This window comes from Amblyraja radiata, chromosome 2, assembly GCF_010909765.2.
Source record: "Amblyraja radiata isolate CabotCenter1 chromosome 2, sAmbRad1.1.pri, whole genome shotgun sequence".
NCBI lineage: Eukaryota > Metazoa > Chordata > Chondrichthyes > Rajiformes > Rajidae > Amblyraja > Amblyraja radiata.
In genome coordinates, this window is record NC_045957.1 from 47,726,718 (window position 1) to 47,753,451 (window position 26,734).

A 26,734-nucleotide genomic window follows, 5' to 3' on the forward strand; every position below is an offset into this window, starting at 1 on the left:
GATATGGATGCTTATAGATTCTTCCACCTTCAGAATTAATAACAAATTTTCCAAGGATAATGCAGAAATGATGAGCAACAAGGGCAATAATTTATTCTTGAAACTGAGCTCTGAATAGCCACAACTAATATATATTGTGATATTTACCAGAAAATACTACTAAACCTTTAGAATGCAACTTCTATGTCTGTTAAAAAAATTAAAATAAACATTTACCGATTTTTAATTCATCTAATGTTTGCTATACCTGGAACAAATTACAGGTTTACAATTAATGGTTCTATACAAAACATGTCCAGTAGTTCAAGGTTTGAAGATTAATTAAGAAATATTAATATTTTACCATCAGCACCAATCAGGTTACAATTGAAGATAGCTTGTTGGTTATCTCTTAAAAATGGGAAGGAAAATGCTGTGTTACAATTCGAAGCTTTTGTTATTTGCCTGCGATCTATCTTATAGAGCAATCATTTATTTTATTTTATTCTTTAAACCCAGTGGGAATTCACAAATAAGTCTTTGCAAAACTAATTTCTAATTTAGACAACAGAGTAAAAGCCTCTGTGAATGACAGTTTATGTTCTGTAATCTTTTCCTCTAAATTTATAGACAAAAGTGCACACTTCGTGACATTTAAATCATGCATGTTCTGTTGTAACCAATGTAAATGTCTGAAAATAACAGTAAATATAAACATTGTTCAAGATATTATTATGACGATATATTTTCCAAGATTGTTATCACAGCATATTACTTTTTTTTAAATAAGACAATAGAAGCAGAAATATCAGAAGGAATAACTGAGTTTGGATTATTAATTCAACATACCATTTGTGTTAAAACCAAATAAAGAAATATTAGAACAAATGAGTTATTAAATAGGCTTTAATAAGTGGCCCTATCTCTCTCTATCTCCAAAATTTGGAAGTTGGAAAGAAAAGTCCAGATGACAGTATCAGAGCACTGAGCTCCCTCTTTCCCCAAATATGCCATATGGTATCTCCCACCATTGCCACAATTCTCATGCCAATTCATATGCTCCACATTAGTGGGGGACAGTGTCCTGGGAGAATTTCAATCACCTTAAAGTTGGCCAATCTAAGAGCTGCTGTTGACTTAAACATTTCCTAATATAATCGCTTCCTTATCAAATTCATCATAATTCAACTCTGTCATGATGCTACAAGTGTCGACAAAGTAATGCTCGCAAATATAAATAGAGGAAATGCAAGTCAAATAGTTTCAAAAAATTAAGAGTCAGACCGAATGGCCTACTCCTGCACCTATTTTCTATGTTTCTATGATAACAATCAGTTATTAATGAACTTTCACTCATCACTAAAAGGTCTTTGTTTTATCCTCCAATCCTATACGCACTACATATGTTTCTGCTATTATTAATTGATTAAAAATCAGCTTGATAAGCTCTATTGAGGAAGTTGAAATCTTCTGCTAAAGTTAAGGCTTTGGGAAATGATTCCCCAAATCTAAAACGTGCAATTAATAGAACTGTAGAATGATTCATCACATAAGTAAGCCATTCAGCTTAACATGTCTGCACGTGATATTAACTATCATGCTTACATTTTTTTACAAAGCCATCTGCACTCCTTCCATTAAAGTAATTACATTGAAAGTTGAAAATCTGTATTCGTCATACTTTTAGTCAGTAGACACCTGATCATAAATTGCTATGGAATAAAGTTATTCATGCATATAACCTCAGCTGCGTTTGCCAATTATCTTAAATCTGTGCCCCTTATGTACTCCCCTTCGATCTGTAGACAGGTTTATCTTAACAATTTCTTCTTATAAAAACAGTACATGATTTTAAACCTCTTACTGAATTTCCTCTTTAGTCTTCTTCACGGAAAACAAGTCTCTACAATTAACCGGTCCCCTAATCTGCACACTAAATTCCAGGGCCCTGGACATTGTTTCTAAAACCCAGAATGAGGATATTATTATCTTAAAAATTCAAGCCAAGCCATTTTCAATGAACTTGGCAAAGCAATTTCTATCTACAATAACTGTGCAAATACAGGTCATCTCCCAAAGCTTGTGGATTTGGATTATCAATGCAATGTGAAAGATGCAAGACCGCAAGAAATGGCAGTAGGCCCTTCAGCATGCTCTGCCACTAAATAAGATCAGTACTCTAAATATGGTGGACACAAAATGCTTAAGTCTGAAGAAGGGTCTTGACCTGAAATATCACCCATTCCTTATCGCTAGAGATGCTGCCCGTCCTGCTGAGTTACTCCAGCATTTTTTTAAAGTAATTATTAAAAATACTGAAATACAGATTTTTTTCTGGCTTATGCCCTCCCTTCACCACCTCCAGTTTAAATTCCATTTGGAATATTTTGGAGGACCAAGAGACCAAGAATACCACATTTTCATAAGTATTCAGACCCTTTGCAATGACACTCAAAATTAGGTTCATCCTGTTTCCATTGATTATCCTTGAGATGTTTCTCCAACTTGATTGGAATCCACCAGTGGTAAATTAAATTGATTGGACATGATTTGGAAAGGCACACACCTGTCTATATAAGGTCCCACAGTTGACAGTGCATGTGAGAGCAAAAAGCAAGATGTGAAGATGAAGGAATTGTCCTTAGACCTCAGAGATCGGATTGTATCGAGACACAGATCTGGGAAAGGGTAACATAGAAAATATGTGCAGGAGTAGGCCATTCGGCCCTTCGAACCTGCACCGCCATTCAATATGATCATGGCTGATCATCCAAATCAATATCCCATACCTGCCTTCTCTCCATACCCCCTGATCCCTTTAGCCACAAGTGCCACATCTAACCCCCTCTTAAATCCAGCCAATGAACTGGCCTCAACTACCTTCTGTGGCAGAGAATTCCACAGATTCACCACTCTCTGTGTAAAAAATGATTTCTCATCTCCGTCCTATAAAACAATTTCTGCAGCATTGCAGGTCCCGAAGGTGACAGTGGCCTCCGTCATTCTTAAATGGAATAACTTTGGAACCACCAGTACTCTTCATAGAGCTGGCCGCCCGGCCAAACTGAGCAATCGTGAGAATAGGGCCTTGGTCAGGGAGGTGACCAAGAACCCGATGGTCACTCTGACAGAGCTCCAGAGTTCCTTTGTGGAGATGGGCGAACCTTCCAGAAGGACATTTATATATCTGCAGCACTCTACCAATCAGGCCTTTATGGTAGAGTGGCCAGACGGAAGCCACTCCTCAGTAAAAGGCACATGACAGCCCGTTTGGAGTTTGCAAAAAGGCACCTAAAGGACTCTCAGACCATAAGAAACAAGATTCTCTGGTCTGATGAAACCATGATTGAACTATTTGGCCTAAATGCCAAGCGTCACGTCTGGAGGAAACCAGGCACCGCTCATCACCTGGCCAATACGATGAAGCATGGTGGTGGCAGCATCATGCTGTGGGGATGTTTTTCAGCAGCAGAAACTGGGAGACTAGTCAGGATTGAGGGAAAGATGAACAAAGCAAAGTACAGAGAGATCCTTGATGAAAACCTGCTCCAGAACGTTCTGGATCTCAGTCTGGGGCAGAGGTTCACCTTCCAACAGGACAACGACCCTAAGCACACAGCCAAGACACCGCAGGAGTGGCTTTGTGACAGGTCTGTAAATGTCCTTGAGTGGCCCAGCCAGAGCCCAGACTTGAAACTGATAGAACATCTCTGGAGGGACCTGAAAATAGCTGTGCATCAACGCTCCCCATCCAACCTGACAGATCTTGAGAGGATTTTGCAGAGAAGAATGGGAGAAATTACCCAAATACAGGTGTGCAAAGCTTGTAGCGTCTTACCCAAGAAGACTTGAGGCTCTAATCGCTGCCAAATGTGTCTCAACAAAGTACTGAGTAAAGGGTCTGAATACTTATGTAAATGTGATATTTCAGTTATTTCTTAATTACTTTACAAAAATTTCTAAACATCTGTTTTTGCTTCTTCATTCTGTATTGTGTACAGATTGATGATAAAAAAAATGTATTTAATCCATTTTTAAAATAAGGCGGTAACATAACAAAATGTGGAAAAATTGAAGGGGTCTGAATACATTCTGAATACACTGTATTCCTTTTCTCCAGAGAGGCTGCCTGATTACTCCAGCATTTTGTGCCTTTTGTGGGAGGCAGGAATCCAGGTATAAGGACTGTGTAGATGCAATGTGGAAAAAAATGTGTATTATGGGAGAGATACAATTTATGAAAGATAAAATTATTACAATTCAATTCAATCAGTTTTATTTGTCACTTGCACATAAAGTACAAGTGAAATTAATTTGCCAGCAGTACAATGAAAAAGAACAAAACCACAATAAAAATTTAACACAAACATCCACCACAGCATTCATCACTGTGGTGGAAGGCACAAAATTTGGCCAGACCTCCTCCATTTTCCCCCGTAGTCGGGACCTCAACCCTCCGCAGCCACCGCTGCGGGCGTCCAGATGTGCAGACAAGGTAAAAAGTCCAGGTAAGTCCTGAATCGGTGCTTCCCTACCTGAGACCGCGGCTTCAGTTTGGTGTCGGCCACAGGCCGACGGTCGAAGATTTAAAGTTCCCACAGCCAGAAGCACCGCAGACCGCAGGGCCGGTGGTCGAAGCTCCCCTCCAGGGATCCCCGGCGAGGGACCCCGCTCCTGATGGTAAGTCCCCGCCGCACCCGCGGTAGAAGTAGGCCGCGGGCTGGCCGTCGGAGCTCTTCTTCTCCCGAGGCTGCGGACGCCGAAAGAGGCTGCGGACGCCGCGCCAGCTGGAGCTCCACAGACCACGGCTTCAGGCTGCCAGAGGCCAGTAAACGGAGAAATCCCCTCCGGCGAGCCCCAGCGGGGGCTCGCCCGCTCCACGCCGAGAGTCCACGCTGCGCCCGCCGCTGAAGCCCCGGCCGCTTCTCCGAGAAAGGCCGCATCGATCCTTGCTGTTAGGCCACGGGGGAGGTGACATGGGAAAAGTCGCCTCTCCGTGGAGGAGGCGACCGAAGCGGTTTCCCCCTTACCCCCCCCCCACACAAGACACACTGAGAAACATCAAAAACACACATTTAAACACACAAAAAAACCAAAAAAAAGTAGAAAAAACTGACACGCTGCTGGCAGGGCTGAAAAATGCCCGCGAGTAAAGAAAGGTCACCATGGAAAAATAAAAATCAATATTTTTTTTTACTCGTAGGTTTAGTCGAAGTAGGTCATAGTAGGTCGGCATGTTATTCGTAGGTAATCGAGGGTAGTCGAAGGTGGTCGTAGATAGTCTTCAACATAGTCGAAAGGAGGTCGTCTTCACTCTCCACTATTCGGTGTCCAATTTTCCAGAAGCTAGTCTTCAACATAGTCGAAAGAGGTCGAAGGATGTCTTCTACATAGTCGAAGGAGATCTTCAACATGGCACGTTTTTAAACTCTCCTAAACTCTTCTAAACTCGCCAGTTAGGTCGGCGCAGTGGGACAGGCCCTTTACAAGTCTTGAAAGCAAGTTTGCTGATACATAGTAGTATACATTCGTATACTTCAGTGCAATAAATGAAAGCAAATCTTTATGATCCACCTTTCAGTTTTACTTTGCAGATAGTGTATGACATTAACATTAAATATCTATAATGTCAATGCACTATGGGTGTTCAAATACAGGAGCATGGAAATACGGGTACATCAAAGCGTCTACTGTTTATAATCCCAAATTAGGTAAAGCAATTTTAATTATGCCCATTCACCTACTGAAACATAATGTTACCCAAGGGCAATCATTCCTGTATATTGTGTACCTGAATTGTCTGACAGCGTGTGCTTGTTGTTTGGTTTCCTGGCTCACAACCTTGAAGCACTTCCCTTTCATTTGCTGTTTCTCCTGTAACAAAATATATCAACACATTATAAGCTTGTTTTTTCATATTCTAGCTACATTGTGTTGACACGGGTTAATTCATCAATGGAATGATTTGAGACCACATACTAAAACTCATTCTTTCTTGTTTACTATTTCATGAATATCTAATTTCCATAGAAATATAATTTAAATTATATACCCCAACAAACTAGGATTTTCTTTCCAATCTAAATCTTTAATGATATAAATGAAAACTTTTACCACCAGATCAGAAACAAAAACATGTGGAATCATAATAATAATAATCTGTAAATAAGCAGCTTTTCATTTTGGGCCTGACTGCCCTCAGTTTGGTCCTTTCCTTCACTTTCCCAAAATGTTTGCAACTTTATAGGACTGATCATAGGACAGGGCAGGCTGCAAGCAACAGTTGTTGCAGTTAACTTTTGCAATATACACACACACACACACATTCACTGAGTCATAATGCTGAGGTGTCAGCAGCACAGTGCATTTCAGTGTATGAATAATGATTTCTCTATCTTCAAGTAATCCTTGCTGTCTCCCTTCCCCACCCTAGTTCTCCGACTAGTTTCAGTCCTGATTAATTTTATCGATTGTATGCAGCGTTGTCACCTGGTTCATGTAGAATTAACCATTCTTCATTTCGATCATCGTCTGCTTTGATCTGTCGTTTTCGCACCTTAGCCTTCCATATCTCTAGTCTCCCTCTCCCCTGACAGTCTGAAGAAGGGTCTCGACCTGAAATGTCACCCATTCCTACAGAGATGCTGCCTGTCCCACTGAGATACTCCAGCATTTTATGTCTAATTTGGTGTAAACCAGCATCTGCAGTTCCTTCCTATGCCTCAATTGATCAGTTTCAACTTTTCTTTCCAATGTAAGATAATTTTCTATGGAATAACCAACATTTCCAAACTTCTCGTCACTGACCTTTAGAAGTCAGAATTTGATTGAATTTTTGCATGGACAATTTTTGCAGCACGGTGGCGCATAGGTAGAATTGTTGCCTTACAACGCCAGACACGCGAGTTCGATCCTAACTACAGGTGCTGTCTGAGCAGAATTTGTACGTTCTCACCGTGATCTGCGTGGGTTTTCGCCAGAATCTCCAGTTTCCTTTCACATTGCAAAGATGTACAGGTTTGGAGGCTAATCGGCATGGTATAATTGTAAATTGTTTCTAGTGTGTGTAGGAAAGTGTTAAAGTGTGGGGATCCCTGCTCGATGCGGACTCGGTGGGCTGAAGGACCTGTTTTTTAACTCTATCTCTAAACAAGAAATACCATGAGAAAAGCAAGGCATTTTTCAAATCAGAAACAAATTGAAATCAGGGAAATCATGAGGATAATCTCACCTCCCACAATTTAACGTATAAAAACTGCAAAAATAAAATATAGAAAGTAAAATGCTAACTTTGAAACAGCTCATCTATAACTACAAATAATCACTATAGGAATGCCAACTATTATTACAGAATCTTTAAATGCTGCACAGGCTTGTTAAGTGTGATATGACAATTTATTGGTTTAGAGTTCCACCAGTTTTCAGAGTTCCATAATACTAACCTGGAGATACTTTTGAATCCCACCAGGCAGCTAGTAAAATTAATTTAAAGTAATCAATGGCTTGTATATTGCCTTAAAACAACCAAATTATAGTAAAAGCCCTTAATTCTGCAATGAACCATGAAATTCTACTGCTCTTACCCAGTCCTGTCATGCAACACCACAAGGCAAAAAAAAAAAAATGGTTCAGGGTCCTCAGGTTTTCCCCACCATTCACTGTAATCATGCCTGATCTGTGCTGGTCTCAACTCTTCTTCTGTGCTAGTTCCCATAATGCTCAATGCCCCAATTTTTAAACTATTTTCTATTTCTATCTTAAATACCTTAAATACACTTAACAACCTGGCCTCAACCACCCCCAGGGGCAGATAATTCAGGGCAATATTACATTCATTGTCCTTTGAGAGAATACATTTCTATTTGCCTCAGTTTTAACTGACCTACTCCTTATTTTCTAGTTGCATCCTCTTGTTCATGACCCTCCCATGAGTGAACATATCTCAACACCTGTTTTCACTTCTTCATTCTGTGATATTGTGTGTAGATTGATGATAAAAACAAATTATTGAATCCATTTTAAAATAAGGCTGTAACTGACAAAATGTGGAAAAAGTGAAAGGGGTCTGAATACTTTCTGAATGCACAGGAGATGAAAAATTTAGCAATGGGCTAGTCCCAGGCCTCCAGTTGGACAACTAGATGTGATCTTCTGTAATGTCTTCTGTAAAACCTTGTTGTGACTAGCACAATGAATACACGTCCGACATCTTGTAGGAAAAGTTTAATCTGCTTTCAACTAAAACTTCCAGGTCACTTGACCGCAGTCACGAGGCACAGGTACATTTGCCAGCTTCTGCTTTTGGCCTCAAGGGGCACTGGCATTTACATTACATATTACATTACATATACATCACATCTCCCCCTTAACTTTAATTACATCACATCTCCCCCTTAACTTTAATTACATCACATCTCCCCCTTAACTTTAATTACATCACATCTCCCCCTTCACTTTAATTACATCACATCTCCCCCTAATATCCACATAAGGATTTACACTAGACTCAATTAAGAGTGCTGCTGTTTTTCACTTTAACCTCAAACTCTAGAAACTCTAACAAAGGGCCTGTCTCGTTGCCTTTTGCTACTGGGAGACTGGCTCCTGCCTCTCGCTGCATCTCGGCGCATCGTGTCTTCTGGGGAATTGCCCCTTCTGGGAGACTGGCTCCTCTTTCCAGGTTTCTCACCTCTGGGAGACTGGCTCCTCTGTCTAGGTTTCTCGCATCTGGGCGTCTGGCTACAGGTGGCCTATCCGCGGCTACACAGGGGTCTATCCCCGGCTACACAGGTGTCTATCCTGGACTAGACGTCTCTATCCGAACTTACTCTCCGCCTGGTCTCGTAGACTTGCGCCATCTAGGAGGCGGACTCCCCCTTCAAAAAAAAACTTAGTCAATACTAAACAGTCAATACAAACTATTTTCATTCTTTCAATTTCTTGCATAATAACTCTTGGCTTCTTAACTTTTACTTCTTCACTTCTTAACATTTACTTCTTTGCATTTGAATTTTCGGCAAATTATCTGTACTTCTTGGCTTCTTAACTTTTACTTCTCTGCATTTGTCCCTTAGCATCTTTAAACTGTTGCTCGGGTCATGCTGCGCGCTCCGCAGGGCTCCTTGAATCTCTTGAACATGGCGGCGGCGTTATTGCCGCGCGGATGTGGGGTCCGATCTTTGGGCGCGGGTGACGGTCCGGGGCAGCAGGATAGTGAGGCTGATCGGCTCTGGGCCCTCCGCTGCTTTCAAGGCGAGGCAAGGCCACGTGCTTACTCTTCGGGCTGCCACACCTGTGTTTCTTGCTCTTCTTCTTGCATATTAAACATATTCCTCTCTTCTTCTTTCAGGGAGTTGTACAATGTCTTCATTTTCCAGCATGAAGAAACAGAAAGACTCAATGGTGAGTCTAAGAGGTCCCAATATTATTACAGAGTTAATTGCACAACAACTTCTGGGAAACATGCACAGTAAAATGCGTAAATTCATAAATCATCTGCTCTTCCAAAGAGTGGTATATTAGAATCTTTCAAAATAGATGTTCTCCATTTAAATAGTTGGGATATTTACAATATTTATACCAGAAAAATACACCAGGAAAAATATTTGGTGAGAATTTCAAATGCCATTAGTGATAACAATTGCCAAATTACCAAGTTCTAAAAGATTAATTATTTTAAGTTTGTCATTGCATTTTTTCAGAAATTAAGGAGAGATTTTTTTAATTGATTTGTCTCTTACTTCTCTTAATCCAGAGGGAATTCTTTCCAATTTTTATTTCACCTTCATTACATGATTGATACCCAATTTATGCTTTGTGGCATGGACCCTATACGTTGGTTACCCCATGCTAGCACGTAACCTTGGCAACCCCATATCTCACAACTCAATGCGAGCAATGCTGAGGTGGTTGTCCGGTGAGCCGGACCAGTCCACAAATAGACAGTAGGTCAGAGTTGACAGAAACTAAGGCTGTACCCATGGACAGTTGTGGTGGTATTCTGACTTTGTTTTGCTTGAAGGCCTTTTGAACATTTTCAAATGTCGGATATTTTGTAAACATTTAGAAATAGTTGAAAAACAAAATAACAAATTCACTTAAAACACATGCTTAACTGATTTAAGTTAATAAATATTAATTAAATAAATCAAACCATTTATCTAATGAAAGAATGCTGACAGCTCACGCTGCATGTGTGGCTCGTGTATACAGTGTATACAAAGATTATTTCTTCTCTTAGCTAAATAAGCTATGGACTGCCACTGGATTCAGTGGCAAGTCCAGGAAGGGAACGAGAAAGCAGTCGTGCAACATCTGATTTGCAGCACGTTATGTACTTCCACACTGCAGTGCGCATGTCAAAGTTTGAAACACGATGGTGGTGTACTGCAGCTTGCTGGCAGTTTGCTATGGATCTGCCAGCATGCTGCCAATATAATGCAGCCCTTTATCTCAGTAAATATCCTGGCGGGGAAATTTGCAAAGGCTACTGGGGAGACTTTAAACTAGAATGGTTGGGGCGAGGGACTCAAATAGAGAAAGCTAGTAGACAGAATGGGAGGCAGGAAGCAGAAAAGGGAAGCACTCGGACACAAGAGGAGAAAGAAGAAAAAGGAAATAAACAGAGAATAAGAGGCGGGGGGTTTCTTAAATGTGCATATTTTAATGCTAGGAGCATTGTAAGAAAGGTGGATGAGCTTAGTCTGGATAGACACCTGGAAGTATGATGTTGTGGCGATCAGTGAAACATGGTTGCAGGAGGGGTTTGATTGGAAACTAAATATTCCAGGATTTCGTAGCTTCAGGTGTGATAGAATTGGAGGGGCAAGAGGTGGAGGTGTTGCATTGCTAGTCAGGGAAGATATTACAGCAGTGCTTTGGCAGGATAGATTGGAGGGCTCATCTAGGGAGGCTATTTGGGTGGAACTGAGAAGTGGGAAAAGTGTAGCAACACTTATAGGGGTGTATTATAGACCGCCAAATGGGGATCGAGAATTGGAAGAGCAAATATGTAAGGAGATAGCAGATATTAGTAGTAAGCACAAGGTAGTGATTGTGGGAGATTTCAACTTTCCACACATAGACTGGGAAACACATTCTGTAAATGGGCTCGATGGTTTGGAGTTTGTAAAATGTGTGCAGGATAGTTTTTTGCAGCAATACATAGAGGTACCTACTAGAGGAGGGGCAGTGCTGGACCTCCTGTTAGGAAATGAGACGGGACAGGTGGCGGAGGTATGCGTTGGGGAGCACTTCAGGTCCAGTGATCACAATACCATTAGTTTCAATATAATTATGGAGAGGGTCAGAACTGGACCTAGGGTTGAGATTTTTGATTGGAGAAAGGCTAACTTTGATGAGATGCGAAATGATTTAAAAGGAGTGAACTGGGACATTTTGTTTTATGGGAAGTATGTAGAAGAGAAATGGAGGACATTTAAAGGGGAAATTTTAAGAGTACAGAATCTTTATGTTCCTGTTCGGTTGAAAGGAAACAGTAAAAATTGGAAAGAGCCCTGGTTTTCAAGGGAAATTGGACATCTTGTTCGGAAAAAGAGGGAGATCTACAATAATTATAGGCAGCATGAAGTAAATGAGGTGCTTGAGGAGTATAAGGAATGTAAAAAGAATCTTAAGAAAGAAATTAGAAAAGCTAAAAGAAGACATGAGGTTGCTTTGGCAAGTAAGGTGAAAGTAAATCCAAAGGGTTTCTACAGCTATATTAATAGCAAAAGGATAACGAGGGATAAAATTGGTCCATTGGAGAGACAGAGTGGACAGCTATCTGCAGAGCCAAAAGAGATGGGGGAGATATTGAACAATTTATTTTCTTCGGTATTCACCCAGGAGAAGGATATTAAATTATGTGAGGTAAGGGAAACTAGTAGAGTAGCTATGGATACTATGAGTTTCAAAGTAAAAGAAGTACTGACACTTTTGAAAAATATAAAAGTGGATAAGTCTCCAGGTCCTGACAGGATATTCCCTAGGACATTGAGGGAAGTTAGTGTAGAAATAGCCGGGGCTATGACAGAAATATTTCAAATGTCATTAGAAACGGGAATAGTCCCCGAGGATTGGTGTACTGCGCAAGTTGTTCCATTGTTTAAAAAGGGTTCTAAGAGTAAACCTAGCAATTATAGACCTGTTAGTTTGACTTCAGTGGTGGGCAAATTAATGGAAAAGATACTTAGAGATAATATATATAAGCATCTGGATAAACAGGGTCTGATTAGGAACAGTCAACATGGATTTGTGCCTGGAAGGTCATGTTTGACTAATCTTCTTGAATTTTTTGAAGAGGTTACTAGGGAAATTGATGAGGGTAAAGCAGTGGATGTTGTCTATATGGACTTTAGTAAGGCCTTTGACAAGGTTCCTCATGGAAGGTTGGTTAAGAAGGTTCAACTGTTGGGTATAAATGCAGGAGTAGCAAGATGGATTCAACAGTGGCTGAATGGGAGACGCCAGAGGGTAATGGTGGATGGCTGTTTGTCGGGTTGGAGGCAGGTAACTAGTGGGGTGCCTCAGGGATCTGTGTTGGGTCCTTTGTTGTTTGTCATGTACATCAATGATCTGGATGAAGGTGTGGTAAATTGGATTAGTAAGTATGCAGATGATACCAAGATAGGGGGTGTTGTGGATAATGAAGAGGATTTCCAAAGTCTACAGAGTGATTTAGGCCATTTGGAAGAATGGGCTGAAAGATGGCAGATGGAGTTTAATGCTGATAAATGTGAGGTGCTACACCTTGGCAGGACAAATCAAAATAGGACGTACATGGTAAATGGTAGGGAATTGAAGAATGCAGTTGAACAGAGGGATCTGGGAATAACCGTGCATAGTTCCTTGAAGGTGGAATCTCATATAGATAGGGTGGTAAAGAAAGCTTTTGGTATGCTAGCCTTTATAAATCAGAGCATTGAGTATAGAAGCTGGGATGTAATGTTAAAATTGTACAAGGCATTGGTGAGACCAAATCTGGAGTATGGTGTACAATTTTGGTTGCCCAATTATAGGAAGGATGTCAACAAAATAGAGAGAGTACAGAGGAGATTTACTAGAATGTTGCCTGGGTTTCAACAATTAAGTTACAGAGAAAGGTTGAATAAGTTAGGTCTTTATTCTCTGGAGCGCAGAAGGTTAAGGGGGGACTTGATAGAGGTCTTTAAAATGATGAGAGGGATAGACAGAGTTGATGTGGACAAGCTTTTCCCTTTGAGAATAGGGAAGATTCAAACAAGAGGACATGACTTCAGAATTAAGGGACAGAAGTTTAGGGGTAACATGAGGGGGAACTTCTTTACTCAGAGAGTGGTAGCCGTGTGGAATGAGCTTCCAGTGGAAGTGGTGGAGGCAGGTTCGTTGGTATCATTTAAAAATAAATTGGATAGGCATATGGATGAGAAGGGAATGGAGGGTTATGGTATGAGTGCAGGCAGGTTGGACTAAGGGAAAATAATTGTTCGGCACGGACCTGTAGGGCCGAGATGGCCTGTTTCCATGCTGTAATTGTTATGTTATATATGTTATATGTTATAAATTTGAAGAATTCACAGTTGGCACATATTTCCTGCGGAGAGCTCAAAGCTGTCTCAAAAGCCAGATAACTAAGTATAACAATTTGCTTAAAAAACCCATTAAAAATACAGGAACCTGTCAATGCAGTGAACAGTGAGTGCCGTTTATTTGCCACTAATTGAAAATTTTGTACCATTCCAGTGTATTAACACTGGCGTTTGGTGTATTTTACAGGGCAACGGGGATGGGTTGGGTGGGGAGGTTGCAGAAAACCATTTGCATTGTGGCAAGTTTGCGCACTAACACAAGTTGTGAAAATGAAATCTACTGTTTTTCACTTCAATTCTGAGAAAGTGAAATTTATTCTGTATCTTAAATTTTGGGTCGTGATTTGTGAACTTTGTGAAGTTCCATTGCATTAAAAAAAAAGCTCTTATGCGGGTGTTGCGTGCTTTGTTGCCCAGCTGATTACCATTGTCCCCTCATTGGTCATTTGCAAAGGTCAGGGTATTTGACATCTTATTCTATCACATATGTCTCTTTGACGACTCAGAAATCCAATAAAAATGCTAAACGATATTTCCATTAAGACATTTTGAAATAAAAATCGGAGGTTTTCATGGCAAGCGCAATTGTGACTGAAATAAAGACATCTATCATTGACATATATAAAGCAATATGAGAAACAGATGGTCAATTCTTTGTTTGATAGGGTGAAGGGAAAAACTGGTCATTTGCGCTCTCTCTCTCTCTCTCTCTCTCTCTCTCTCTCTCTCTCCCTCGCCCTCTCCCTCTCTCCCCTCCCTCGCCCCCCTCTCCCCCTCCCCCCTCTCTCTCTCTCCATCTCTCTCTCCCTCTCTCTCCTCTTCCAAGTCAAATAAGTTTTCTTCCGATCAGTGAAATAGCACAAAAGTAATGAAGGTCTAAAAATCGTTAAAAACGCCCCTTCCACAACCGCCTGTCAATAACGCGGCGAGGAGAATAAAAAGCTGACGGGGTGGAGTGTATTGTGCAGCCCGCAGAGAGTGCGCAGCCCACGGACTGCTTCTGCGGTGACCAGCATGACCAGCAGGAAGCTGAGTTGAACCGGAAGCCACATCCCTCTTCCTCCTCCCCACCCCCCTTTCCCCACACCCCCCTTTACCCCACACCCTCCATCCCACCACCCCCTTCCCTACAACCCCCCTTTCCCAAACCCCCCCTTCCCCACACCCCTCTTTCCCCATCCCCCCTTCCCCACACCCCCCTCCCCTCCCTCCCCCACCTCTCTACACCACCCACCTTCCCCACACCACCCCCATATACTTAACCTACAGATGGTGCAGCAAAGGTGAACTAAATTGATTCCTAAGATGGACAAAAATTAAGCAAAATAAGTCTTAATATCTGGATCTTGGAAGAATGACAAATGACCCAATTGAAATAAATTCTAAGGTAGCTTGGAATAGATCTTAAATGGCATAGATTTTCTGTGGATATTTGGTCAAATCTCACACAAAAGCTGACAAGCAAAATTGTGGCGTATAAAATTATAGGATCAGTAGCAGCATGGATAGGAAATACACTTCAAGGTTGATGCAAATACACAATGTGAACAGTAACTTTACAGGGTGGAGGATAGTGCATTATGCTGGAATCATATATTAATGACCTGACACGAGTGCTAGGAAAATTTATATCTTAAAAAAAATTTAAATCCTGAAGAAAGTGGGAAACAGTGAGGAGGATAGCGATAAAATGAAAGACAAATGTAGAATGGCTAAAGCACTGGTGAAAGCAGAGCAAATGGACATGCACTTTGATAGAAAGAATAGGGAGAGAGGCACAACAGATTAAATGCTTCTAAACGATGCATAGGAATAGGAAGACCTAGGCAAATATATACATACATCCTTGAAAGTGGCAGGCCAGGTTTATAAATGTATGCATTCGTCGAGAAAATTAAATATGGAGATCTCCACACCAAAATGTTGTTACAGCTATTTTCCCCCGCCAAATTTTCTAGTTACTGAAAGTTTTCATTGCTATGGGCATTGAGGAATAAGGATCAAAGTGAAGTAAATAGTGTTGAGGCACAGATCAATTATGATCTCAATAGTCAGGCTTCGGAGGGCAAATGTCATATCAGTGAAGCAAAAATAGGTTTTGCCAACCAATGGCAATGTGGTTTGGTCACAAAATCTAAACTAATTAAAGCATTAACAAAATATTTGTTGTACATAGTAGCTATGATTCTGTTACAGGAGTTACCATCTGTCATTTTCTAGATTTACAGCAACTGCTAAGGACGAGAAAAGCCAAGTTGCACAAGCTCCAGGTGTCTGCATATCATATTTGTTATGTGTAATATTTGTACCATAGATTCACATTTTAAAATTAGGTTTCATTTATGATTGAAATAACAAGTGCAAAACAGGTTTAGAACCGTGACATGTTAAATTTAGTGTTGTAGAATAAATTAGATATTCATGGAAACTCTTGACTCCAATTCACCAAAATGAAAAATAAATGATCAGTGGAATAATAGATAGCAGGAGGTTCCATGTCGAACATATGGTGAGAGTATATTAAAAAATGTAACAAGTTGTGGGAATCAGATGATACCATAAACCATAAAAGCAATTATGAATAATTCTCAATGTCATCAGAACCGTAAAATATGTTATTTCCTTGATGTGCAGTCTATCTCATTATTTTGTCTTATGCAGACACCTGGAGCTTGTGCAACTTGGCTTTTCTCGTCCTTAGCAGTTGCTGTAAATCTAGAAAATGACAGATGGTAACTCCTGTAACAGAATCATATGATGCGAACTAGATTGTAAACCATGTTATAATCATAGATATTCAATCCGAAAACATCCCAAAATTGGAATGCAGAATATTGAGAATACCTGCTGAAAGGAATCACAGGTTTTTTTTTGACAAAAACAACATAAAATGTTGAAACCACTCAGCAGGTCAAGCAGCTTCACTGGGAATGGAAGCAGAGTTGAGGTTTCAGGTCACATATCCCTCATCAGTATTAGAAAAGTGAAGAAGCACACATTACTACTGCTTAAGGCAAATCAAATATGGTAGGTAACTTTCTGAAACCAAGAGGAAGGATTTCATTTTGTTAATTCAAAAGTTCCTATATACTTTTATTTTAGAATGTACATTTATTCTCCAACAACATACATCTTTAGTGGCCTGCAGTAAAAACTTGAAGGCAAAAAGCTAAAAGAAAACCATAACAAATCACTACCCTTCTTCCACAATATTATAAAAACAGACTGATACTGCAGAAAAGCTAGTAAGTACATACGCCTTCACAAATATACTGTACTCCCTAGCAATAAAATAACATTTCATTATAACGATTGAAGGTTAAATAAGGTTTTCCCTTATTGATTATAGCACACAATGTCAAAACCTAAACAGCATGTATTGGACTTTTAGTGAGGGTGATCATTACAAGGGATATGGGTTAATTGAGAAATAAGTCCCATGCAGAGTGCACTGTCAATTTAATCAATATTCTTCGAAGAAATTGTAACAAAGGGGCTTAGAGCTGGTCAAAAAGATTGGGATCAAGAATGCTGGTTAAACATTTAGTAGGTATGTTACGAAACGTACCTTCAGCGGCGCTGCAGTTCTGCCACTGGCCGTGTGCGCGATTTTGGCGCCTTTGAAGGGGGGGGGGGGTCGGGGTTAAAATGCGGTTTTCACCTACCTGTCCTAGATTATATTTTCTCGGATTGCAAGCTTTTGCTGAAGAATTGTTCCGACAGGCGTTCTGTGAATTTTTTTAATTTTTTAAAAATCGCCCGACAAGTTCAGCACTGGAGTAATTTAAAAATCAGCTTCTAATGCTTCTAACGCCGACAACGGGGACGGATTTCACGTACGGGACAGGTAAAGGAAAGCCGTTTAGTTTATGGATAAAAGTGCTCCCTAAGATGCCTTTAATTCACATTTTACGTACGAAATGGTGATTTTCCCCCCATTCGAACCGGCAGTATTTTCCCTGCCGATATGGGGTTTAAATTCACCGCAACCACAACGTTCCAAATGATCGCGTTCCAGAAAAACCGACTCGCAAGATGATTTAAATGGCCATTAATTTGCAGGTATTAAACACTAAATTCCTTCCATTTGGCCTATAAATCCATGACTATGAGATTTAAATATCATGTTATATTGTGAATTCTTGTGTGTATGTTATTTGGACACTTAGGCTATTTAAAAATGTTGATCTTTTCTTAAGAAATGGATAGATGTTTAGATCTAGTAATTGAATTGTGTAATTAGCTACAATTGGGCAACTAACTAATTATATGCTTTAATTTCAGGTCATCCAAGTAAGACTGTTTCATATTTGTTTCAGAATGTTTCAATCTATAATAACAGAAAATTTCTTTCAGTTCTCTTAATTTTTAAGAAAGTTACGGGCTTTTGATTGTCCTCGATCACAGCTTTTGTGTTAAGTCAATGGAAAAGCAATAGGGAACAAGATGCTAATTTCCGAGTATGAAAATGGCCATAAATATTTAATACTGAAGATATGAAAGTGAATTAGGTGTCAAATTAAACTTCTTTTTATGCTTTATCTGATGGGATAAATTGCAGACTTGATTTTTTAAATCTCAAAATTTTGTAACATTGCTAGATTTAGACATAATTTACCTGATTGGTAAGATTGCAGACAACACAGAAATTGGTGAAGTAGTGAATGGTGAAGAAAGTTCACAAAGGAATCAGCAGGATATAGACCAGTTGGAAATGTGGGCAGGAAATGGCAGAAGGGAGTTTAATCTGGTTAAGTAGAAGGTGATGCGTTTTGAAGTTCTAAGGCAAGAAGACCAATACAGCAAATGGCAGGACTTTAGGAGCATTGCTATACATAGGGATCTTAGAATGCAAGTCCATAACTTCCAGAAAATAACAAGTAAATATGGTGGTAAGGAAGGTAAATTACATACTTGCCTTCATTTGTCTGGGTGTTCAGTAGAAACATTATTAAGTCGTGCTGCTGATGAGTAAAACTTTGGTGTCACATTTTGAGTGCTGCGTGTAGTTATAGTCACCACATTGCAGAAAGGATGTGGAGGCTTTGGAGAGGGTGCAGAAGAGGTTTACCAGGATTTTACCTGTATTAGAGTATACAGTGCCCTCCATAATGTTTGGGATAAAGACCCATCATTTATTTATTTGCCTCTGTACTCCACAATTTGAGACTTGGCAAAGAAAAAAATCACATGTGGTTAAGGTGCACATTGTCAGATATTATTAAAGGCAATTTTTGTACATTTTGGTTTCACCATGTGGAAATTACAGCTGTGTTTATACATAGTCCCCCCATTTCAGGGCACCATAATGTTTGGGACACATGGCTTCACAGGCTTTTGTAATTGCTCAGGTGTGTTTAATTGCTCCGTATTGCAGGTATGTGAGCTCTCAGCACCTTGTCTTTCCTCCAGTCTTTCCATCACCTTTGAAAACTTGTATTGCTGTTTATCAACATGAGGACCAAAGCCATTATGAGACTGAGAAACAAGAATAAAATTGTTAGAGACCTCAGCCAAACCTTCGGCTTACCAAAGTCAACTGTTTGGAACATCATTGAGAAGAGAGCACTGGTGAGCTTACTAATCGCAAAGGGACTGGCAGGCCAAGGAAGACCTCCACAGCTGATGGCAGAAGAATTCTCTCTATAATAAAGAAAAATCCCCAAACACCAGTCCGACAGATCAGAAACACTCTTCAGGAGTCAGGTGTGGATTTGTCAATGACCACTGTCCACAGAAGACTTCATGAACAGAAATACAGAGGCTACTGCAAGATGCAAACCACTGGTTAGCCGCAAAAATTGGATCGCCGGGTTACTGTTTGCCAAGAAGTACTTAAAAAAGCAACCACAGTTCTGGAAAATGTTTTGTGGACAGATGAGATGAAGATTAACTTATATCAGAGTGATGGCAAGAGCAAAGTATGGAGGAGAGAAGGAACTGCCCTCGATCCAAAGCATACTACCTCATCTGTGAAACACGGTGGTGGGGTGTTATGGCCTGGCATGTATAGCTGCCGAAGTTACTGGCTCACTTATCTTCATTGATGATACAACTGCTGAGGGTAGTAGCATAATGAATTCTGAAGTGTATAGATCCTATCTGCTCAAGTTCAAATAAATGCCTCAAAACTCATTGACCGGCGGTTCATTTTACAGCAGGACAATGATCCCAAACATACTGCTAAAGCAACAAGGGAGATTTTCAAACCTAAAAAATTGTCAACTCTTGAGTGACCAAGTCAATCACCCAATCTGAACCCAATTGAGCATATTGCTGAAGAGAAAACTTAAAGGTACTAGCCCCTAAAACAAGCATAAGTTAAAGAAGGCTGCAATACAGGCCTGACAGAACATCACCAGAGAAGACACCCAGCAACTGGTGATGTCCATGAATCGCAGAATTCAAGCAGTCATTGCATGCAAAGGATATGCAACAAAATACTATACAAGACTACTTTCATTTACATGACATTGCTGTGTCCCAAACATTATGGTCACCTGAAATGGGGGAAAGACTATGTATAAACACTGCTGTAATTTCTACATGGTGAAACCAAAATGTATAAAAATGGCCTTTATTAAAATCTGATAATGTGCACTTTAACCACATGTGATTTTTTTTCTATTACAAATCGCAAATTGTGTAGTGCAGAGGCAACTAAATAAATGGCGGGTCTTTGTCCCAAACATTATGGAGGGCACTGTAAGGTCGGACAAACTTTTTTTTCTATGGAGCTGAGGGGCAACCTGATAAAAGTATATAAATTTATGCGAGGCATAGATAGGGTAGTTAGTCAGGGACTTTTACAAAGAGTGAAAATGTCAAATACTAGAAGGTCAGAGGTGAAAAATTTAGGAGATATTTATGTCAGATTTTTATTTGTACACAGAGAGGAAGGTACCCGAAAACTCACTGCTAGGGGACCTTGTGGAAGCAAATTCAACAACAATGTTTATGAGGCATGTGAACAGGCAGAGAAAGGAATGATATGTACCCTGTAGTGGCAACTGGAATTTATTTGGGTTAACATTATGGTCAGCATAGACATCATGGGCCTAAGAGCATGTTCCTGTGCTGTATTGTTCTATGCTCCAAATCAATCCAATAAAGATTTTGGTAGAACTCGGTTCTTAAAATGCAATGGGATTTTTTAATGTCTATTCAAGCACTCAAAATGAGGCTTGGTTTCCCACCTTATTAGGAAGATGACACTTGAGACAAGTACCGTTAATTAGGGAGATTCCAAATCTATGCACTACATTCAACCAAGCAGCATCCAACAGAGGAATATCGGTTGGGGTACTTAAATACAGTGGTTAAATTACAGGTATCAACTAGTATCAATATTTTTTTAAATTCAATGAGATGACAACATTGTCTGAAAGTTCTAAATAGTTCACAACATTTCCTTCAGTCATCTTACCTGGTCGTATCTAAATATGACTTCAGATTCAATGTAATTGACTTCTGAAATGTCAAGCCGCTAAGTTAAAGGGCAATAAGGAATGGAAATAAATGCTGTATTTGGTAGCAATGTCCACATCCTGTAACTCCACTGGCCTCCAGAGGGCAGTGGAGGCCAAATCACTGGATGGATTTAAGAGAGTTAGATAGAGTTCTTAGGGGCTATTGGAATCAAGGGATATGGGGAGAAGGCAGGCACGGGTTATTGATTGGGGACGATCAGCCATGATCACAATGAATGGTGGTGCTGGCTCGAAGGGCCAAATGGCCTCCTCCTGAATCTATTTTCTATGTTTCTAACTGAAGAACTGTGAGACACTTTAACAAAAACCCCGAACATTCCAATTCAAGGTCAACTCCACGAACGAGAGTTTACAGACAAACTGCAGGTTACAGATGCCATCACTCTGATATAAGGTTACAGATGATAGTCTGCTTGGGATAATGAGAGCCAAAAGCAAGAATAAGATAAGTTATTGTAAATATTAATTGAAGCATTTGGCAAAAAATCTTAACTGCACTGCATTGACCTGATTACAACCTTGAATACCCAAACCACAGTCAGTATTTCAGTTGTTGGTCATATTTGTTGCCACCGATCAGCATAGCAGCTACTCAATGCAAACCCTAACACAGAATATTTTGAAGTGATTTAAACCTGTGCATCTGAAGTATTGAATTTCAACCCTTCGTGTACATTGGAAAAAAAATCACAGAATATCAAGAAAACTTATTATATGACAAGGCAGAAGAGAAAAAATAATAGGGATAAAGTGGGGACAAAAATGTAAACCTAAAATAAGCTTGTGAGTGGTGAACATAGGAAGACAGAGTTTGTCTTTCCAAAGGAAGAAGCCAAAACCACCGTTCCTGGGGAAGGAAATGATGGAGTAGAAAAAAAGAGGCAATTATTATTTTATTGGGTTTTATTCATTCATTCAACCAATGACATCGCTAACATTTATTATTAATTTCCACCTGGCCTTGGAGAAAAGTGGTGGTGAACAGTCTTTGTAGATCCCCAAGCAATTGGTATAACTGGGCAGCTAGCGAGGCAATTCAGAGGCTTTGAGAGTCAGCCGCAATAGCTTTAGGTTTGGAATTATAAATAGGTCAGTAAAATTACTAAATGTTGTAAGTGAAATAGATGTGATTACAATCATACATAGAAACATAGAAATTAGGTGCAGGAGTAGGCCATTCGGCCCTTCGAGCCTGCACCGCCATTCAATATGATCATGGCTGATCATCCAACTCAGTATCCCGTACCTGCCTTCTCTCCATACCCTCTGATCCCCTTAGCCACAAGGGCCACATCTAACTCCCTCTTAAATATAGCCAATGAACTGGCCTATACATAGCTTCATGGTTACCACTATAGATACTAATTATTACAGATTTTGTTGAATTAATTGAACTTGAATCCCAAGCTGCCATGGTGAAATTTATATTCAAATCTCCATATCAATCATCTAAGTCTGTTGACTAGCAGTCTGGTAATGTTATCATCATGGAAATACAACCACTAATGGTGAAAGAAATGAAAGGTTTGGAAGGACAGTGCAGGGAGAAAAATGTAATAATAAATGGCAGCAAGAGCTGGAACTAATAATAAAAATAATGGGTGAATTTAAGATTATTCTTTTTGTAGGGCTAATGAGATCAACGGACAGCAGTAATTTAGGTTTCAGAATTCTGAAGAGCAATTATTTACAAAAGAACAAAAGCAAAACTCAGAACAATTCCCAGGAGTAAAAATGAGAATAAGCAGTGACCAGAGGATAGAATCCAATTGCTTCCCAAATCTGCAGAGAATTAGAAATCTCACTCATAACATCAAGGACTGCTCATTGGCTCAATTGTTGGTAATTAGCAAGAAATGAAGGAAGATTTATATATTGTATTTTGCATTTTCGAGTCAGAGAAATGCAGCACAAAAGCAGGGCCCACTGACTCCACACCAACAATTAAGCACCCATTTTCACATTAATCCCACCCTAATACATTCAAATCTCCCAATATTCCCATAAACTCCAGCTCCTCCCACCAATATTCTACCATATTAACTAGGGGTTAATTAACCTTCACATATATAAAATATGGGAGGAAACGGCAAACACCATATAGACAGTGGCATAGATCAACAGTGATTGCTTATGCTGTAAAAGTGCTGTACCACTGTGCTGCTCAAAATGTCTGTATTCCAAAGTGATTTGCAGTCATTTAAGTATTTTTGATCTTACAGTCGCAGTTCTAAAAAAATATGCTCAACTTTCACAAAGCAAAATCTCTCAAATATTAAGGTGAATGACCATGTCTGTTTCTGCAGAACTGGTTATGAGGAAAGTTTGTGCAAGATACCAGGAGAGCAGCTCTACTCTCCCTTTAATATCACAACATCAGATTAATATTTTACCTGAAGACAGAGATCCTGACCACACATTTCTGTCTGCAATGAAATGTCGGCCAAGGAAGGATATCTGTTCACATTTCATCTGTGGCTTGAATTTAGTCACTGAGCTGCTGACCTGAAATCAGTAATTTCTAGAGTGTTCCCAAAATATCTCAATATTTTTGTAAACGTGAGTTCTAAGTTTGTTGAAAGGTTCTGATGAAAATTCATGAGCATGAAATTTTAACTCTGTTCCTCTCTCCAAAAATACTGCCAGGCCAGCTAAAAAATCCAATATTTCTGTTTCTATTTTTAGATTTCCAGTATCTCCAATTCTTGCTTTGCAATTTCAGGATTAATGCTTGAGAAATTAATCCTATATCAATTCCTAGGTTCGAATATCAATGTGGCTTACTTAGGATCAGATAAATGTAGGGCAGTGCTTTATGGGAAAACATTTTTATCTCTGGTTGAATTATAGCATATTCATGAGGAGCTTCATACCTTTGTTCTTCAATATTGTATTCAACAAATACGTTGCTCCTAACAGATGAATACTATTTTTAATCGTAAACTTCCTTCAGGCAAGAAGTGGCATTTCTGAATTCTGCTGTTGCCTATGTGAAATGCACACAAAGGTCTCAGTTACTCTAAATATATTTTTGCTGTATCACCAAATATCCTCAGGTGATGTATCTCAGATCTACTCATTTAGAATAAGATCACGAGGCTTTTAAAATGGCACCTTGTCTGCATGGCTAGTATTCCATCGTACAGAGCAGAAGTCTTTTGCCATTTGGGCAACACCAAATGTTCCATTACAAACCATACCAACATTTAAGCTGCTGCAGTTCTGTTGTTAGGTATATAATCCATTTACTAATATTATAATTACTTAAAAAAATATTGGTCCATTGTTTTCATTAATTCTAACCAAAACATTGCACGTTTTTCTTCAGATGCAAAAAGCATGCACGCAAGTTTCATTGGGTCATTGTTTCCCATTACTAACATCCAACATCCTTTTGAAATGAGCAAATTAACTACATTGCATAAATTATATTACTCCATTCCATGACCCAGTATTCAATGTTTTTTTAATATTTTAAAATGTAGATTTCATGGAATGTAATTTTGAGATTACTTTACAAACCTATTCCCTATTTTTCCAGCCCACGAAACTGTCACTAAATAGACCATAAATGTAATTTTTTCCCCAATCTGCAATATTACTTTTACTTGCAAGTAAAAGAATGTCAATATTACGATAGATTTATAAATTACTAGACCAAGTGCAGACCCGTTGGGTCTGTTCCCCGAACGCCGTTTGCGGGGGGGAGGGCGGGACGGCATGCGGCGTCACACACACTAACCACCTCCACTCACACACTAACTACCCCCCTTGATATTATATTAATACTAGACCAAGTGCAGACCCGTTGGGTCTGTTCTCCCAACGTGCGGTTGTGGGGAGGGAGGCGGCATGCAGCGTCACACACACTAACTATCCCCCCCCCGCACTCACGCTAATTACCCTCCTTGATATTATATTAATATTATTAATTTGCTCCTTTTACCCCATAACCACCCTATCTACTGACGCATAGCCCCCAACTTGCAGTCACATCTAGAGGGGGGGGGGGGGTAGAGAGTGAGGGCAGAGAGAGAAGAGGCAGAGACAGAGAGAGAGAGACACACACAGAGAGAGGGGCAAGAGGGATAGGGGGTGGAGAGGAGAAGAGGGAAGGTGAGTGAGGGGGGAAAGGTGGGGGAGGAGGGGAGGAGAGAGAGAGGGTGAGTCAGGGGGAGAGAGAGGGGGTGCTGAGAGGGGGGTGAGGGGGAGAGGTGGGGAGCAGGGAGGGGGGAGGGTAGGGGGTGTGTAGGGGAGGGGGTTTAGGGGAGGGAGGGGATGGAGGGGAGGAGGGGAGAGAGAGGGGAGGAGAGAGGGGGAGGAGAGAGGGGGAGGAGAGAGGGGGAGGGGGGAGAGAGGGGGGAAGAGGGGAGAGAGAGAGGGGGGCTGCTGAGACCGAGGGGGCGACGCGACTGAGAGGGGGGGGGAGACGAGGGGGCCGGAGAGACGAGAGGGTGGGAGGATCGAGAGAGGGGGGAGAGAGTGAGAGGGGGGGAGGGAGAGAGGGGGAAGAGGGGGGGGAGAGGAGAGGAGGGGAGAGTGAGAGAGGAGGGGAGAGAGACAGGGGGGAGAGAGAGAGAAAGAGAGAGGGATAGGGAGAGAGAGAGGTGGGGAGAGAGAGAGAGAGAGTGCATTTTTACTTCAACCCAGACCCAAACAACCATTTGCAGGCAGTGCTTTTTTACTTCAAACTAACTATATTTTCATTTTCAAACCAAATTAAGGGTACTCACAGTGCTGTAGACATTTGTTCAGTGTCATTCAGAGCTCAGAGTGACAGAGACTAATTGACAGAGCTCCAGCTTGCAGAGACTAATTGAGGCACACCACTTCCTGGTTTTATAGTCCCTTCACCTGCCTCCAGCGGGGGCAGCAGAGAGAATGGGGAATTATGTAAAAACATTAATATCTCTGTCATTTTTCATCGCCGGGAAAAATCCTCGGCACATACGGCGGAGGGGGGCTCTGAGCAAAGTGGCCAAAAATGACGGCCGTAGGTGGCGGCGTTCTCTCGGAAATCGCAGCACAGATGGCCAAAACCGGTCAAGAACAGACTTTTAGTAATATAGATTATTAATTTGCTCCTTTTACCCCATAACCGCCCTATCCACTGACGCATAGCCCCAAACTCGCAGGCGCGTCTAGAGAGGGATGGGAGTGGGGTAGAGAGTGAGGGCAGAGCGAGAATGGGGAGAGACAGAGACAGAATGGCAAGAGACAGAGGGAAGTGGGGGGGTGGAGGGGAGGAGGAGACGGAGGGTGGGTGAGGGTGGGAGAGGAGGGGAGCAAGCGAGGAGAGAGAGGGGAGGAGAGGGAGGGGGGAAAGGGGGGCTGAGAGGGGGGAAGGGAAGGGGGGAGAGGGGATGGGAAGGGAGGGGGAGAGGTGGGGGTGAAGGGATGGGGAGAGGTGGGGGGGAGGGAGGGGGGAGGTGGAGGGAAGGGGGTAGGGGAGGGGTGGAGGGGAGGGTGTGGGGGGGGGGAAGGGGGTTTAGGGGAGGGAGGGCAGGGGGTTGGGGAGAGGAAGGGGGGTGAGAGAAAGGGAGGGGGAGAGATCTCCCACCCCTGTCCCATTGTGATTAGACATCTGTGAGATGGCACTGTGACTCATGCAGCAGTTTGATTTTAGTGGGACCACGTGAAGGTTCCAATCTCCCACCCCTGTCCTATTGTGATGTCATATCATATGTAAATGAGATC

At 40.9% G+C, this 26,734-nt stretch overlaps 1 protein-coding gene across 1 annotated transcript in view; it reads right to left on the bottom strand.

Annotated features, from left to right (window-relative positions):
• The window catches only part of umad1 (UBAP1-MVB12-associated (UMA) domain containing 1), a 75,360-nt gene that overhangs the window by 17,642 nt on the left and 30,984 nt on the right, over positions 1 to 26,734 (bottom strand). The window contains exon 3 of the mRNA XM_033045839.1: positions 5,771 to 5,853. Within this exon, the coding sequence (XP_032901730.1) occupies positions 5,771 to 5,853 (83 nt within the window). The remainder of the gene's footprint in view (positions 1 to 5,770; positions 5,854 to 26,734) is intronic.